The 18,294-nt window shown below is 42.3% G+C and overlaps 1 protein-coding gene across 5 annotated transcripts in view; it reads right to left on the bottom strand.

The window, feature by feature from the left end:
* LOC146867161 (polyunsaturated fatty acid 5-lipoxygenase-like) overlaps window positions 1-18,294 on the bottom strand; it is a 1,030,548-nt gene that overhangs the window by 240,068 nt on the left and 772,186 nt on the right. For all 5 annotated transcript variants that reach the window (XM_085603716.1, XM_085603717.1, XM_085603714.1 and 2 more), the window contains one exon: window positions 7,161-7,247. In XM_085603716.1, the coding sequence (XP_085459842.1) occupies window positions 7,161-7,247 (87 nt within the window). The remainder of the gene's footprint in view (window positions 1-7,160; window positions 7,248-18,294) is intronic.

Genomic DNA, 18,294 nt, shown 5'->3' with positions numbered 1-18,294 from the left:
ACCCACAGGATAAATTCAATCTCCTAGATGACCTGGATGACGATATTGACAAGCCCTCTATTTCCCAGGAAATTAAGGACCCCTTTGGGGAAGAAATGTTTAATCCCACAACTTTTAAGCACCCATGCAGTACAGACTGGTGGCCGCTAGGACATGTCTCCCACTTTTTAAGTCTATGTGTCAAAAAAACCCTGGACAAGGACACACGTAACCTCCTTAGGAGTGAGTGCCTTAGACCCTTTACAGAGGACAAGGTATGTGTTACACCTAATTTGGATTCCGAAATCATACGTTTCCTTTTTAAGTATGGTAAAGACCCAAGAAAAGGCATAGAGAAGTGCCTGAAACAGTCTCAGGATAAGCTCCTGGATACCTTATGTCCCCTAACACGCATCCTGGACATGACTGAAGATGCGAGGGGTAAAGATATCCCTGTGAACATTGACTTACTAAGAGGTTGGGCGCAAAGAGCCTTATGCATGTTAGGCAACGCCAATGCAAACCTCCTAATGGAGAGACTGAAGGCCGTCCTGATAAGAATTAATCCAAAGGTAGCAGCTCTTGCTTCCAAGGAAGACATTAATCATACGAAGGGTCTCTTTTTTGGTGAGAACTTTATAAAAACCTTGGGTAGATATGTTTCAACTTTTACCGCTTTCAACAAAGTGCAATATAACATGCGTAGAGTCTTTGCCTCACGTCCCCTTTTTGGAAGGGCTGACAGAAGGGGGCCACCTGCCAGCCGTGGATCCTCAGGTCCCAATTCTATCAGCAAGAATATAGAAAGCCCCAGTCTTATGGGAGAGAATTCAGACCAAATTCCAATTTCTACCCTCAAAAGGGCAGGACCCAAGGAACAGCCGAGGAAGAGCAAACGCCTCCATTCAAGATTATCAAGGTGAGCACCTCTTCTTCACCGACACTAAAAGTGGGGGGTAGACTAAAACTTTTGACCCAGAATTGGAAATTGATAACTCACGACCCTTGGGTTTTAGAAACAGTTACAGGCTACAAAATAGATTTTTGGAAAACACCCCATCAGGTCGGGGAACCGAAATAATTAAATTTAGAGCAAGACAAGTTGTCTCTTATAGACATAGATTTAACCCAAATCTTAAGCGAGGGTGCTCTATCAATAATAGACAAACAGGACACCACACAATGTTTCATAAGTACAATATTTCTGGTAAAGAAAAAAGACAAAGGTTGGCATCCAGTCATAAACCTGAGATACTCGAACAGATTTGTAACCTACACGCATTTCAAGATGGAAGGTATTCACCTGTTGAGGGACATCCTATAGTCAGGAGATTGGCTAGTAAAACTAGACCTCAAAGACTCTTCTTCACGATTCCCATGGACAAGGACAGCCAAAAATATCTCCATTTCAGATAGAGGGCATAGTTTACCAATTCCTTTGCCTCCCTTTCAGGCTGTCTTTGGCCATGTGGTGTTTCACAAAAGTACTTTATCCAGTGGTCACTCATCTGAGAGAGAGGGGAGTGAGGTTGATTATTTACCTAGGCGACATACTCATCAGGTTACAGGACAAGCTTGAGGTACAGAATCATTTACTCATGACTACAAGCCTCCTAGAAAGCCTGGGTTTCCTTATAAACATGGAGAAGTCAGCTCTGACTCCCACTCAGAAGATAGAATTCCTAGTTTTTCAGGTAGACTCTGTCCTATCCACCATGATTCGGCCCCACAAGAAAATGGTAAAAATAAAGACGTGAAGTCAGTATTATCCAAGGACATGGTACTAATCAGAGACCTTGCAAAGGTTTTGGGACCACTTTCATCCTCTATCCAGGCCATATCTCCCGGTCCCCTACACTACAGAGGTTTACAGAGACTGAAGAACTTAGGTCTAAGGAAAGGAATATGGTACGAAGACTCGATTCCCCTTTCTCCAGATGCACAAGAGGATCTATCATGGTGGCTATACAACCTTGGAGCATGGAACGGCAGGGCCATTTTCGGGAATGTACCAGACTTTATAATAGAGTCAGATGCAAGCAACACAGGCTGGGGAGCCCATCTAGGAGAATTAGAGACAGGGGTAAGATGGTCACTAGAGGAACAGCCTCTTCATATCAACTGTTTAGAAATGATGGCGGCCCTGAACTCCGTTCTGAGCTTCAAGGAGCTTCTAAAGAACTCAAACACTCTAATCCACTTAGACAACTTCACAGCAGTATCCTACATAAATAGAATAGGATGTGCAAGAGCCAAGGTCCTCTCAAACTTAGCACAACAAATTTGGAGTTTATTCCAGGGACCCAAAATTTAAGAGCAGACTGGAAATCGAGATTTCTGAAGGATTACAGCGATTGGAAGTTACATCCAGAAGTCTTCACTCTGATTCAGGACCTAAGGGGCCCAATTCAGATAGATCTCTTTGTGAGCAGATTGAACTTTCAGGTTCCAACCTATTTCAGCTGGAAGCCAGACCCCCGGGCTACAGCAATCGATGCTTTTCTTCAACCGTGGGGTCAGAACACTGCCTGTGCATTCCCCTCTTTCTCCTTAATCCAGAGAGTTATCTGGAAGCTGGTAGTGTTGAGCACTATCATTCTAGTGACTCCTTTCTGGAATTCCCATGTGTGTTTTTACGGAGTGATGAAACTGGCTGTAGACATCCCTTGTCTAGTTCCAGCATCCCTGGGCCTGCTTCAAGACCCAGAGGGAGAAGAACACCCTTTGGTTTTAGAGGGGAAAATGAACCTTCTTGGCTGGAGGATTTCAGGGGACCTAATAGATATTCAGAATTTTCATCAGAAGCTAAGAAGTTATTGGAGGAATCCTGGTCTCCAGGAAAAGATATAGCGGTGTGTGGAAGAAATGGTGCAGTTGGTGTTTGGAGAGGAGTTTGGATCCCGTGGAGGTCCCTGTTCAACAGATAGAAAACTATTTAGCAACCCTTTTTAACTCTGGTCTCTCTTATAGGACCAATAATTGTTACAGATCTGCTAATTCATCTGGGCATGCTTTAGTGAACAATTTAGCAATAGGAAGTAATTATCTTATTAAACGAGTAATGAAAGGGGTTAGACTCAAAAGACCCCCTAAAGCACATTATGATTCCTTGTGGGATGTTAATCTAATTTTCAAACTTTTTGTTTCTTGGCAAGATAACTCATTCTGATCTCTTAAACAGATTTTGTTTAAATTGGCAACTTTACTTTGCCTAGTTTCTTATAAACGAGTTTCAGATATAGAGGTTCCTGGGCTATCTAACAGATTTTATTCTAATGAGGGTGTACATTTCGACATTTGGAAGAGAACCAAGACTATGTCTGACTCTGTTTTCTATCTCCTTTTCAACGAGTGTGAAAACTTGTGTGTGGTAAGATGCATGAAAGTTTAGAATGACAAAATTGCACAATTTAGGAATAATGGAGTTGATCAACTGCTTTTATCTTATGTTAAACCCCATAAACCAGTCTCTTCAACAACTTTAGCCAGATGGATACGTACCATAATGAGTGAAACTGGTATAGATCTATCTAGATTTGGGGCCCACTCATCTAGAGGGGCGATGTCTAGTAAGTTTTTCTGGTAAAGTGGATATCTTTCAGAGATCCTTAGAACAACTGATTGGTCTAACGCAAACACCTTTGCAAAATGTTACTTACGACCAATTGAGCATGTTAGCAATGTAGCTCTTAGCAGCTTAGAACATGCATAATGGTAGCCTCTGGTCTTGTAATGAAATGATGATTCTCTAATTATTATGCAGAGAGCCTCTTGATTTCATTAAATGCATACAGAGGCTAACATTATCCCACCCTCCTCACCCAAAATATGAGGAGAAAAGGGATAAAACGGTTTATTTGAGTTTGTTAAGCTTGCTAAATGTGTTTATAACATGCTTATCACGCACTGTTTTTCGTCCTATTATATAATCTTTCTCTTATTTCTGATAATTCCAACCAGGTTTGGGATATGCAACAACATGGTTTTTCAAAACCTCTTCATTTCCTTGGCACCAGAGATGGATTCCTTTCATCCTTGTTTGTTCGCAGTTTAAAGAGGAAGGCAGCCCTGTGCATTGTATAGTTATACTTGTTCACAAACATTCTATATGTTTATGATGTATTAATGTTCTTAAGAGGGTTGCATGTTTGGGCAGCAAATAAAAGTATATGAATGATGTTAGCCTCCGTATGTCTTTAATGAAATCAAGATTCTCTCTGCATAATAATTGGAGAATTGTCAGTCTCCTCCAAAGTACAACCAGAGTTTTGAGGGGAAACAGTAAGTGGGTGCATCTCACACCCTTGAGAATTAAAATTTTCAATTTTTGATACATTTGTGTGTTTAATCCAAGATCCATATTGCGTCTAAAAAGGAAACCTATAACTGCCATCTTTCAAAAGTTAGAATGCAACAAGAATCTTGATATAGGATTTGCTTTGCTGTGTACCAAGAGGCCCCACATATTTGTGAATGGTAAAAGGGATATGAAGGTTATGTTAAGCTATGGAGACGATGATAAGCACTCCCCAAGACTCAAACTGTGTCGACATAAACCCACACACGAGAATCCTGCACATGCACGTTCACTTTACAGTGTCATGGTTATTCACACTCCCTGTGACATATAGAGACTTTGCAAGTACCAGCCCAGTGCTATGTAAACAGGAGTGTACTGGAAGGTGAGGTATTTCGAAATAAGAAGGTGGTAAACTGTTACCTGTTCAGCAAAATATCTTCCAGCAGAGGGCATAAATATGAATACATAGGGTCGAAAAGCAAAAATTCAGGAGCATACCATGTATAAGTTGGATTTCTTAAACCCTTACAGTAACAATTAAAACGAAATTCCGTAGGCTTTGCATTTTGCATCGCCTGTACAAACTGTGTTTCTGTGAATGGGCCAATGACACAATTTGAATGCATTTGCCATAATGGATTATGCCACTGAGCTCAAATAATTTGATTTAGGCTTGCAAAACAAAATAGTGCTAGGAAATTGATGGGGGTGAAGTCGGGGGCTTCTGCTTTATTTTTCTAGCACAGAAGGAAAGCGGGAAAAGCTGATCACCTTTAGTTCTTCCAGCCTTTTCAGGCAGCCACAATGTTTCACTTCAGAGGATTGGGTTTGTAAACCTAACTCTTATGAAGTCATGTGTTCAAGAAAGTTGACAGGGCATGTGCTATGTATGACTCTCTGTGATAGTAAACTTTCTAGTAATTTTTTTTGAAAATTATGAAGGGATTCATCTCCATGTACAATGCTTCAAAGCTGCCTGTAACTAAATGTAAAGAACTGTCTCAATGACCAACAGCCTTAAATGTGTGATGTACGGATGCAAAAAAAAGCCCGTCAATAAAAAGAAAAATGGTAAAAACGAAATATCAACAAAAATAGGCTGCAGAGAACACAACGACTAACTGTTGCTTGTGCTGTTCAGAACATTCTGTTAAGTTGGACACATTGAATGAGGCGTTGGGCAGTAACAGATGTTTCACAGTGCCATTATGCAAGATGCCTCATTGAGTTCAGTTGCGGTTGTCTTTTGTGGTGACCTACCCTACAGGTCATGACTTTCAACCAGACATGGCCAGCTTAGGCTTTTATCATTCCATTGTCGGTAAATTGAGTACCATTAAATTGCGTAATTGGTAACACCTACTTTTACTATACTTAGGAATGGCAAAACTCTGGTATAATGAACTTTATAAAAACAATGGGCCCGAAAATTTGAAAATAATAACCCACGTGCATTTAAAAAAAATAATTATTAATATGTATTAAAGGTTTTGTGTAGAATTAAAAATACTAATAATTATGTAACAAAAGTTTTAAAGTTTATTACACTTTTCATATTAAAATAACTGTATTACATCTTTAAATGACATCATGACTATTTAGTCATTACATACATTTCTTTTAAAAGAAACAACATTTCTATATAATTTTAAAGTCGAAATAATGTAATTATTTTAATTTGCCCCGCTTATACATTACTTCGACAGCGCTGGCTTATCCAACTATGCAGGAACTTGGGCTTTGTACATTGCACTGTGGCATATAGAGTCCTAAAGTAGGACACTCACGCCCCCACTGTTTTTGCCGTATCTCATTTTTTAAACTCTATGTGGCACGTACGGCAGACCTTTTTAAATTAACAATCATGATTCTACCATTTTACACTTATTACCATTCATTTTACTCTGGTTTTATTGTCTCAATTGTAACTGTTTTTATTGGTAATGGACTTTTGAACCTGCCTTTGTAATAGATGTCTGCACTGTACTTTAATACTGGACCAGGAATAGGTCCTCGAAGAACCTAAAATGCACTTTATTATGGTTAATAGGCTTTTAAATGTATAGCTCTTTATATCGGCACATGAAGTAATTGTATGGCTGCGTATTATTCATGACTTAATTGTATATTTTTTTGTGTGTTTTTATGAAATGTACTTTTATGGTCCTTGAGACCGAAATAAAGTTATCGAATGGAATTTCTTTTAATATTAATACCTATGCAAGTGTTACTTCAAGTCCCTTCCTCCATTATTTCGAAGGGAGTGCATTCCAGTTTCTGTGAGTGGTCATACGTGATGTGAAACGATTTTCAAGTCTTGCCTGGAGTACATTTACAACTCTTTTGGGACCTTTTTGGCTAGGATAGCTTTAGAAGCACAGCTGTCAATAATAGGCTTACTATTGTATAGGCGCATGATTTGTTTTGCCATTTCTTTACCTAAACGTCTTTTTACCCCTCCATAAACCTCTCCCATTTGGTGTAAGAATTCGCCATTTTCCGACCACTACACCCTGCCCCTTTTACATTCACTACAAAAATATCGACCTAGGTGTGCAGAGACCTCCACACTTGTGGCAGAGATCTCTGCATAGAAAAGATCATGGTGAAATGGATGTCGCGGTACGTAGGAAGGTCATCTGCATGTTGTACTAAGTAGTACTTCGGTAGTGGAAGTTTGCGAATAGGGCCCAATGTCTTGCTATCAGTGCGAGACTATGGGCTCTTCCCCCTAATCAGTAGTAGAGACCAATATAAGAACAGAGGTTTGTGACAGTGCTCATGCTGACTTGGGACAATATATGCAATCCAGCTGGAGGAGGAATACCACATTAGTTGACATGAACAGCTTCATGGTGTGCAAGAATTTAACGTGACAAACCTTATCGAAGAGCCCACATTCACAGATGAGCTGCTCTCGAGCTTTGGTGTTGATTGCGATTGTAAACCGCACATGAGGAACCAGCAACTGCATAAAACAGGTAAACAGAAGAATGGTTTGTATTTTCATGAAACATGTGCTCCAAAACAGCAAAGACTAAATGCATTTACATTGTTTGAGGACGCATTGAGCTGAATGGCATATACAACTTAAAACTTGAAAGCAATGAGGGAGAACATAGAAGGTGAGCCCGGGCAAGAATGAACACTACAAGGAAATGCATATTAAAATGGTCACTGTAAGGATTTAATACACAAGTATTCAACCCCCCCAGGTAGATTCGTTCCAGGAAAAATTATTTAATTTAATTAGACTTTACTGGTACCATACACATTCCTTGCGCTCTTCTCAAATGTTATTGTAGTTCTCAGTTCATAATTTAGAATTATCTTCTCCAGCTTTCGGAAGGCTTAGATGGCTGTATCATAACCCAAAGTGTAGGGAGAGAGAGAGGAAAAGTTCCGTAGACCCTACATCTTACAAAGTAGTTATTTTGTTTTGCAGCTTTTAAACACAAAAACGTTTGCACGTCGTCAACAGAGGGAGTTATGGCTTTTATGTGCAGGTCCTAGGCCCGCACAGCTTTTTGTAATGCTCCTGATGCTTGCCGTAGCCCAGCTGATGTCCAGAAGTAGTGATTAAGCCCTTCTTACTACCACTGCCAGTGAGCACTACCCCACCTCTTATGAAAAGGCCTCTTTCATCCTTCTCTACAAAACATGCGTCCCCTCACAGCCCCCACCTCACACTAAATCCGCTAATGGTGAAGAAACTTCACCTTCCTCCTCTCTCACTGGTGTTGCGTCCCCACCAACCACAAGTGAAATTCCAAACCCCAGCAGGCTGCTCGGGTTTCTCACTGACACCACAGACAGCTCAAGATACGCTCTCATGTTCTATTTGATGTCACTCAGAAACCCTCTGTGACAAACTTCACTGGCTTTTATTGACCTTGTTCTAACATCTGTTTGCAACAGGTTTTAATGTGTTTAATTTTGCACTAGAGGTTTTATTTTTGTTCTTTATGTTTGCAAATATGTCTAAGCTTATCTGGTGGATTAGATTTAGGTATCTGGCGCCAAGAGAGATGTCACATTTATAAATCGTTTGATCAAATCTGAACGGTGCTATAAGGTAGGAAGAACCACCTAGACTTCCTAGAATTATGAGTAAAACTCTAACCAATTAAGATCACTCCTTAGCACACGTTATTGATTATAAGCAAATATGTATAAACAGTATATTGGCATAAATAAACAATATATAAATCAGGAATTGGTCGTTTCTTCTTGTCAGTTGTTCTTTAATAGTATATACTTCTCCTTAGTCTGTCTGTCACCAGCCAACACGTGTTTCGTTGCTTATGGGAATAGTCGACCCGCAACTTTGTCAAGGCTCTATTCAGACTGAGTAAAAAAGTTAGTCGGCGGTGATAATTCCAAACCGCAGATGGTTTCAATTCTCTTAAGCGTTTCTTGTGCGATTTATTCCTCGTCTTCTGTTAGTGCTATATTACGTAGTGTAGCGGTGTACCAAGTGTCCGTGGTGGTCGCCCCAGTCGAGTGCGCTGCGGTTTGGAATTATCACCGCCGACTAACTTTTTTACTCAGTCTGAATAGAGCCTTGACAAAGTTGCGGGTCGACTATTCCCATAAGCAACGAAACACGTGTTGGCTGGTGACAGACAGACTAAGGAGAAGTATATACTATTAAAGAACAACTGACAAGAAGAAACGACCAATTCCTGATTTATATATTGTTTATTTATGCCAATAGTTTATACATATTTGCTTATAATCAATAACGTGTGCTAAGGAGTGATCTTAAATGTTTGCAAATATGCTTGCTCTTTCACATGAAACAGCTGCGCACTAGGTTTTAAGTACTTTTTGGGAAAGGTGACTTCTGTGACCATGCATTATATGAAGTACTCCCAGTCGTACATGCTAAGGATATTGCAAATCACCTTGATGTTCCATAACCTTATAAAGGAACTCGGCCTTTGGCCTTGTTCCTCTATATGGTTATGGATACCCTTGGTGACATGCAATATCCTTATAATGTATAGTATGGGATACTTTATCCCTTATATAATTCTATATGTGGTGCAGTTCTTGGAGTTTTAACACACGTAAACATGGTCACTTACAGTAGCAAGTCATATAAAAATAAATCGCATCTTCAGCTATTGAGTCAGTTTGTGCACTTAGAGCTAGCTGCAAGTTTGTACAATGTTCATAAATACATGAAGTTTGTTAAAAACATTATTTGCAAATCAGCACCGGGATGGCATACGATGTACTGCACGAATGATCGTCAGTACTCATTTACTATATTCTACTCAGTTACAGCAACTTCCTGAAAACAGTTACTGCACAAGGTGAAATGAGTCGCCGCAAGGTTAAAAGTCCACAAGATTCTACATCGCCCTCCTGCACGTGTTCAACAGCCAGTGCCGATTAATACAATCCAGTGCCACTTAGGGCTGCTTCACATATACTGGAGAACATGCCAGGATGCTTATCAGGAACAGGTGTTCCTCACTGTCTCTCTCATCATGTGTGCTCTGCACTAGAATAACATATTTACATGCATCTTACAGTTGGTATGGCAGTGCCATAACCCTTATGGTTGTTTGTGTGTCATTTAGAGTATATTACTGCTCTCATGCGTTATTTACCAATGCTCATTCCTCAGCTGGCATGGATTCACAGCACAGGGCACTCAACGAGGACGGCTAAAGTGGACTTCACCGATGTTTTTGTAGAAACAAATGTCCTCCTCTCACTCTTGATCTGTGCTATATGGCTGCTCATCATATGAATCTGGTCCTTAATTTCTGAACCAGGGCAGCTGTCTGTGCATTCGGTGCTCCCCTTGTCCTGGTCACCCTCCAATGGTGCCTTTCCTCGGGTCCTGTCCACTCATATGCTTCCAGTCTGGCAGTATTGAGGTTTACTCATTGCAGTAAAACCTGATGATTACACCAGACCTACCTAAATTATCATATACACCTTGACACTGCCTGTTCCTAAGCAATGTGCCCTTAATCTGCTGCTGTTTGGGCCCACTTCCAGCCTCACATCATAGCATCTACTTATTTTGGCTGACCTCCAGTGGAGACTTTTCTCTAGTTCTGCCACGGATTTCACTTCACAGTGTAGGTATCTGGACCCATACCATACATACGTAGGAGTCACTCATGGTACTTCCCCCCACTCTATCATTCCCTTTCCCTCCTAGGATTTACTTCCTCTGCTCAGCTTGCCACCACAAGAGGGCCCCATTCAGCTGGTGTCCAGGTCCATCCATGTGTTTACATCTGTTGCTTCTGTCAGTCTAATCTGATGTCCCACCAAATAGCTGTTCTTCCAGCCCTGCTAGTCCCTATCTGTACAACCTCAGTGCATACATTTAGTCCATCTCTATAGTTTCGTTTCACTGGTCCTGCCCACTAGTGTACCCTCATGCTGTAGATGTTCATTCTTTGAAGTGCCCCCTGTGAGCTCACAGTCAATGCTACTGAGTGACAGTCTTCTTCGAGTGACCATCTGTCATACTGTGCTTAGCTGGGTTTCAGCCAGGCTGAGACCACTATGAAATAGGTACATTCATTTGATGGCATGCAAAGATTTCGAAAGGGGTTAGAAGTGTAACAACAGTTGGAAGGTTGTCTGTGCCTACCTGGATCAGTTGGGTTTATACTCATCTCTGACTAAAAATATTGTTCATGTAACACAAGTGATCCAGTGGTGGCATTGTTTTATTACAATTTTGACGATGATTGAAACAAGCCAGGCGGTGAGCCATCAGAGATAAGAAACCTGAAGAAGAACCCACGTCTTTTGAGAGAACATAGGCCTGTGAGGTGAGGTGTCATATGACATTCGTGAAGTGACAGCATTTGAGGGACTGGGCCATGCTGACTGTGGGTAATCAGATAAAAATGGCTGTGCAAGCATTCATGAGTTTTCCTTCAGGTGGTGTGAGGAGTACAACACGCGCACTTAAGGTAACGCGAGGTATCTGGTGGCAGTGTGCTTCATTTTTAAATACCTTGAAGGCAGTGTGAGAAGAATTAGGCCATAGTTGACCCGAGTGAAATGGGCTTTGCTTGACAACACTAGAGAGTGGTGGGGCCCTAGTGGGAGCCAGTGCCTCCTGCTGAATGCGCAAGCACAGAGTCGAGTGTGTGAACTGCCTCACCTGGCTGAGCGCGTTCGATAGAGCATGTTTCGCACCTCGGTGCATTTGGTTTTTGTGAGAAGTTGGCCTGGTATATGCTGTCCACTAGTTATCAATCAATCAATCATACCATTTGTAAAGAGCACTACTTACCCGTGAGGGTCTCAAGACGCTGGGGGATGCTGCTACTGCTCGAAAAGCCAGGTCTTGAGGAGTCTTCTGAAGGTCAGCAGGTCTTGGGTCTGCCGTAGGTGGGTGGGGAGGGTGTTCCAGGTCTTGGCGGCAAGGTGGGAGAATGATCTGCCGCCGGAGGTCGCTCTTCGGATGCGGGGGACTGTGGCGAGTGCGAGGTTGGCAGAGCGTAGCTGGTGGGTGGGGATGAAGAAGCCGAGTCATCTGTTGAGGTAAGCTGGTCCGGTGTTGTGGAGTGCTTTGTGTGCGTGGGTGAGCAGCTTGAAGGTTATCCTCTTGTTGACGGGGAGCCAGTGCAGGTCTCTCAGGTGGGGTGTGATGTGGCTGCGGCGAGGGATGTCAAGGATCAGGCATGCAGAGGCGTTCTGGATGCGTTGCAGCCGCCTAAGGAGTTTGGCCGAGGCTCCTGCGTAGAGGGCATTTCCGTAGTCCAGTCTGCTGCTGACGAGGGCCTGGGTGACCGCTCTTCTCATTTGTAGATCCTGCGAAGCATGCGGAGGGTGTTGAAGCATGAGGAAGAGACGGCGTTGACCTGCTTAGTCATGGAGTTAGAGTGGGCACCTTGCACCAGTCCAAACAACTCTTATTGATGATTAGGTTAAAGATAACCTTTATTGAAAGCTATCCTAGTGGTAGTTACGGGTAGCAGCCTTCAGGCTAAGTCTTGAAGGAACGTAAAGCAGCTTGGTTTACCAGATTATAACCTCTTGAATGACCAAATGAAAGGAGAACCACACAAGGTATATATAAAATATATGTATTTATTTCTAAACACTCTCTACTATTCTCTTTATGAGATTAGAGAACAAGGCACACAATATTAATACACTAGAACGACAGTAAATAGCACAATACACAGTGGGCCCCAGGGGGAGACCAAACCATATATTAGGAAAGTGGTATAAGAACCACGACTTGAGGAGACAGTGCCTAGAGCACGTAGAATCTCTGGGACCCCAAGGAACCACCCAAGGTAGTGACACAGGGGACCCATGGGGGACGTGTGCAGTGTGAGAACACAGCCGCGAGCTCCGTAGAATCCTGTGGGAAAGTCGCGGTTGGAATTTTAAAGATTAAGGACACTTAGGAGAGGACTTTGAGAAAACCCTTTCAAACTTAGAAGGTTCAAAGGCCAGCACCCATGTGAGCACTGGAGTACTCGTGTTACCTAACCCAGGGAAGCCGGGTGAATAGATGTCAAATGGTGTCGGGAATCTTCGTCGTTTTCTATGGCGAGATGCTGCAAATTGCTGCTGCTGTGAAGAGGAAAAGTGTTCGGTGTGATCCAAGCCTGGATCGGAAATGTGAAGAACCTGAAAGCAGAGGGGACAGAGTCTGGGTCACTTGCTAGTGACCAGGGGCTCGGTAGACGAATGCCCACCAATGTCAGGTGCCTCAGGTGCGAAGAGGTAAAGCTTGACTCTGCTGCCACGGGGACCAGGAGACGTCGACAATGACCAAAGTCTGCAGGCGAACTGTCCCACGAAGGATGTCGAGTGCTAGGGGGTCGTGCCCGGATTGGAGACCAACAAGCCTTAGCCACTGCAACCCACGCGGTGAGAGTAAAGATGCCTCGGTGTGGACCAGCAAGGTCCTGGGGACTCCCCAAGCAATGGAGAGTCATGGCACGCCTGGAGCAACCAGGTAAGCCCTTTGAAAGTTAAAGTACCCCTCTCAGGGACCCACAGGTTGACAGACCAGGGATCGCGAAGGGACCTCGATAGGAAACACAAAATACCAGCCCACGGAATACTCGTGAAGTGTAGGCCAGTAATCTTCGGTGGAATCACTGCTTGGGGTTGGGACTAAACGTAGTCCAAAGCATAGCCTCAGGGATCGCCAACAAGCACATGCTGCTGCAAATGTGCACGGGGTCCCGGGGTTCGGGTTGCACCGTCCCCACGAGGGCTTTGGGTCTCAGGTTTGCTGAGAGCACTGATCGGCCTCGGAGAAGCTTGGGAACCCACCTCCTGTTTTGCAAATTCTTCGGAGTCCGTCGGGAGCTGCGTAAATGCAAACCGGTCAGATGCGTTGAGGTGCCTGCCTTGCAGGGGAGTAACTCCTTTACTCCAAGGGAGATTCTTCTGTTGTCCAGCAAAGCTTAGATCATTGAAGGATACTTGGTTTCTGTAGCAGAGTTTAGTCCAGGTGATATCTAAAGTCCTGTAGCCAGGGGTTCCTACTTTATAGCCAAGGAAGGGGTGGGACAAACTCTGGGGACCAACCTATGGGAGGGTCAGGACAGAGGGGTGGCTACACCCATGTTCCTTGTCCAGTTTCGCACCAGAGCAGGGGCTGGTAGCCCCTGCAACCGGTTTGAGCTGGACTATGCACAGGGACACCAAATGTGCCCCCAGTGCAGACACATCAAAGCACTCTCAGAGTGTACCCACCCAGCCCCAATACACTAAAGCCTGTCTGGGAGGTGGTCACACCTCCCTGTGACAGGAAACCTATTGTCCAGCCTCCCCTACCGGTGCGGTCATATTTCTCCCTCTAGTGGGGTGGAATCATACTTCCCACACCAGTTACTGGTGTGGAGATCTGATTCCCAGGTGTTTGACACCAAACATGACATGTTTCCTTGCTGCCGTTTTAAAGTTAGCATTTACCGCGAGGTTATAATGCGCTTAAGTGTATATGGTAGGCTGCATCACAAACTACCCTGGAATAGAGGTTCCGAAGGCTGCAGAGGGGCTCTGCTCATGCAGTTGCACCCTCTTAGAAAAATCCCAGCACCCTGCCTTCAGGATCGATAAGGCCTGCCATAGGGGTGACTGATAGGTATATGTGCAGTGATATGGATAGATATAGTGAACCTATATCTAAGTAAGGGGTGCATGCACCACCTTGCACAGGCTGCTGTAGCAGACCTGTTGTGTCTTTTTGAATGGTCTCCCAGGGGTGGCATAATACATGCTGCAGCCCCTGAGAGGCCTTTGGGGTGCCTATGCCCTTGGTATATAGGATACCATATACTAGGGACTTATAAGGGTACCCCAGAATCCAATCTTTGGGGTACCTAAAGTACATGAAATCAATTTAGAGAAAAAGCAGCTTGGCTGGGGTCCTGGATAGCAGGATCCCAGCCAGACTAAGTCGAAAACAGTGAAACATCAGCAAAAAGTGAGGGTAACTATAAGAAGCAGATCCTACTCACTCCCCTACAGGTTTTTTTTTCCTTTCAGCGTGCTAGTTGTACCGTAGGGGTGTTTTTGGTTGGCTGCATCCATGAAGAACTTGGATTTTGGGAGTTTTTGGGCTGTAATACGAGAGCAAACACCCAATAATAAAAAGGAAGGTTTGCAGTGTGTTGTGCTAATCAATAAAGGATTACTGACACCTTATGGTCGGATTGTGTATTGCATGCTAAAAATTACATTTTAATGTGAAAGTCTGTCTTAAAAAGGAAAAATATTTTCTTCAGTGATTGGCACACTTTTAGTTAGTGCAAAGCAGCCTTTAATTGCTCTGCAGTGAATTGCATGAAGAAAACAGATTTCTAAGGAACCTGCAGGCACTTCCCATCCCTGCTTCTAATTACATCAATCACTGGTGCTGCAATATCGGGAAGACTTGATCCATGTCCGGAAGGCCCTGCTCTGGTAATCAATATGGAAACACCCTGAGTATACCCTAAAAAGAGACATAATATTGGACTGTCTCTTTCTAGATAAAGGTTTGCAAATCCCCTGGATTAGCTATACCAGGAGCCTTTATAATTGCATAGGGATGAGACCTTTTTCCAGACTCCTGCAACCTGTGTTTCACTAAGCAAAAGGAGTGCGACAGAGGCTTTTTTCCTGCATGAGGAGTGCCAGTGGTTTAGGAGTTTCCAGACATGTCTAACCATCATGAGATATTTGGACTTACATGACACAGATAACATTACAAATTACTTATGGACTGATCTCAGCAGATGGTAACAATTTTAATTTGTTTTAGATCCTGCACATGTTCATACCTGTTATGCTTTCCCTTGGTCCACACACAGCATCTTGATTTTACATCTTGACTGTGTGATAATGTTTCCAAACAGACTATGCTCCATTTTATCTTTTTCTGCAAATTTTACTCACTATATTCCAAGTTCTTTTTAATTCCCAATTTAAAGATGTACTGTGACGGCCTAAGTCAATGCAGACCCGCTTTCAGATTCTTATCACTTTTTACAAAATGATGAAGTGTCTTTTAATGTTTAAGGCTGCCACGCGATCACGAATTTTGATGCACTGATGAGATATGTTGTTACAATTTGGTACTGTATGAGATATTCTATCCTCCTCGCCGGGGCATTTTACATATTGGTTAAATCTTAATTTAAAATGCTCTGATGTATACTGTTTTTATCATTTTATAATTTTTTGTTCATGAATAATTTTTATGGCTGCCACAATGCTGCTGAATGCAGTTCTGAATTGAATTGCCCCTATTATTTTTCCCCGCTGTGCCTATTTACAGTGCTGCACCTTTTGGAACAGCGAAATTCACATGCACAATAAAAGATGTGAGGGTAATTTTCATCAGCGATTGGCATGCTAGTGTTTAGTGCAAAGTTTGGTACTTCGGTGATTTGAACGCTTTGACAAGTTGGAAAAGTGCTATTGTGCCTGTTAACACCCCATTATTCAGCAATTGTCCCAACAAGGACTCCATATCCAGGTGCAGGGAAATAAAAAAGAAACTTTACTAAATTAAATTACAAAAAACAAATCTTGAAAATGCGATAACTGTCCAACTACCATTTCTAATGTCTGCTGGGGATCCACCTATTGAGTGGGAGAACTGGATAGATTAATTTGAATACTATTTGGTGGCTCTGTATGGCACCAGGTTTCAAGCGAGCCGAAAAAAGGCATTGTTGTTGGGAGTTTTAGGCAAGGAAGGGCAGTATATTTTTAAATATCTTCTGCAGCTGGCAGAGGAAGTTGATGATATCTACAAAGATGCAATCTTGCGCTTACGTACTAGGTTTACTAAGCAGGTAAATTTAGTAAAGCCCTGCCACAAATTGCATACACGGTCACAGAAACTGTAGATTAATTTGTTTCCAGGTTACGGGAACTTTCCTCCAAATGTCAGTTTGGTCATGTGACTGACGATATGGTGAGAGACCAATGAATTGTTCAGAGCAATAGCAAAAAGGCACTAGAACGGTTGTGGGCTGCAAAAAATCCAATTTTGAAAGAGTCCATATAGATTTCAAAAGATGTTGAGGAATAGGAAAGGTGTATGAAGGAGATAGATATTATTTCTCAAGAAAAAGGAAATTAATTGATGGTTATGCAGAGTGTCTCTGAATCAATAAATATTGTAAAAAGTAAAACCCAAATGGTTGGAGGGAGCCTTGGCAAATTTAAAAGTACTAAAGGTACTATGGCAAATAATACGCCGGGGAAAAGTGTTTCACAAGTTTTTCACAGGCGTTGTTTTGCACAAGGTAAAGAGTGTCCTAAGTGTGGGAGAAAAGAACATTATGCATGCATGTGCAAAGCAAATTAAAAGAATAGCTTTTGTGAAAGAGGAAGAAATGGAACATAGAGTATTGGTCATCAAAGAGGAGGATGTGGAGGAGCAAATGGAAAGGAAAAGGAACTTTCCTAGGGCTGACTTTGAAGAAAATGGGAAGGTGGTTTATTTGATAGTTTACATGGGTTCCTTGTACACCATAATCCCTATGTGGTTCTATGTTCAAACATGGCAAGTGGAGGAGCTAGTAGCGTTGGATGTTGTCATGAAGGTATTCAGACAAAATATCAAAACAAAAATGTTGTGCTACCAAAATATTGTGTCCAAAATATTGTGATATGGAAATATCATCTGCAAGAATATCGTTGTCAAAAATATCAATTCAAGGTTAGTAATATCCATTTTGGAGATAAATAAGTCACTAATATTCTTTACAAAAATATAGGGCCTAATTACAATGTTGGTGGGAAAGCCTCGGACCGCTGTACATTGTAGGTTTAAACTATGACCACCTCTCCGACTCGGTTCTGTCGGCCAGTCAGAAAGGCCTCCTAATCCCTAAAAGACGGCATTTCCGCTGTTGGAATTATGATGGCACTTTCTGACAGCAGTTCCTTGTCAGCCTTTCCAACATGGAACTGCTGTCAGAAAGCGTCTCCCTCCCACCCTGGTCCTCCGGATGTGGCCCTGGGGGGGAACCTATGGTGCCCCCCTTCACAGTGTAGCAGGCACCGTGGGATGCCTGTGATATGGTGCAGGGATGTATAAAAATTTCCATTTTTAAATGAGAGCTTGTGCTGCGGCAGGTTTTGGCCCGGAGCACAAGCTCCCACGGAAAATTGGAAGTTTGCAACCGTATTCAGGGCCTCAAGTATTAATAATATCGTCTTTTAATTATGTTATGCATTTTAGTATATAAATAAAATGGATATGCTGTAAAAAAATTATAATGATTGTTTAATATTGTTGTTACATTTTTAGAAGTTTTTCAATTTCATTTAATAAATGTATGTGATTCTTAGTGCCATAGCAGGTTGTGGTTTTATAGGGGTCTAGGGTGGGAAGTAATTGAATTGTAATTAATAATTTGTTTTTAATTCATATCAATTATTTAATTGATAATTAATTATGTTAAGTTTGTAAAAAAAAAAAAATTGAAGTTACATTTTAGGTGTGGGTTGTGAGTTAATAAGGGTACAGGGTGAGAAGCAATTAAATTATAATGTAT

This window comes from Triturus cristatus, chromosome 1_2 (assembly GCF_964204655.1).
Source record: "Triturus cristatus chromosome 1_2, aTriCri1.1, whole genome shotgun sequence".
Classification (NCBI taxonomy): Eukaryota; Metazoa; Chordata; class Amphibia; order Caudata; family Salamandridae; genus Triturus; species Triturus cristatus.
The sequence above is the reverse complement of the archived record's forward strand: the minus strand, read 5'-3'. Positions and strand labels throughout refer to the sequence as shown.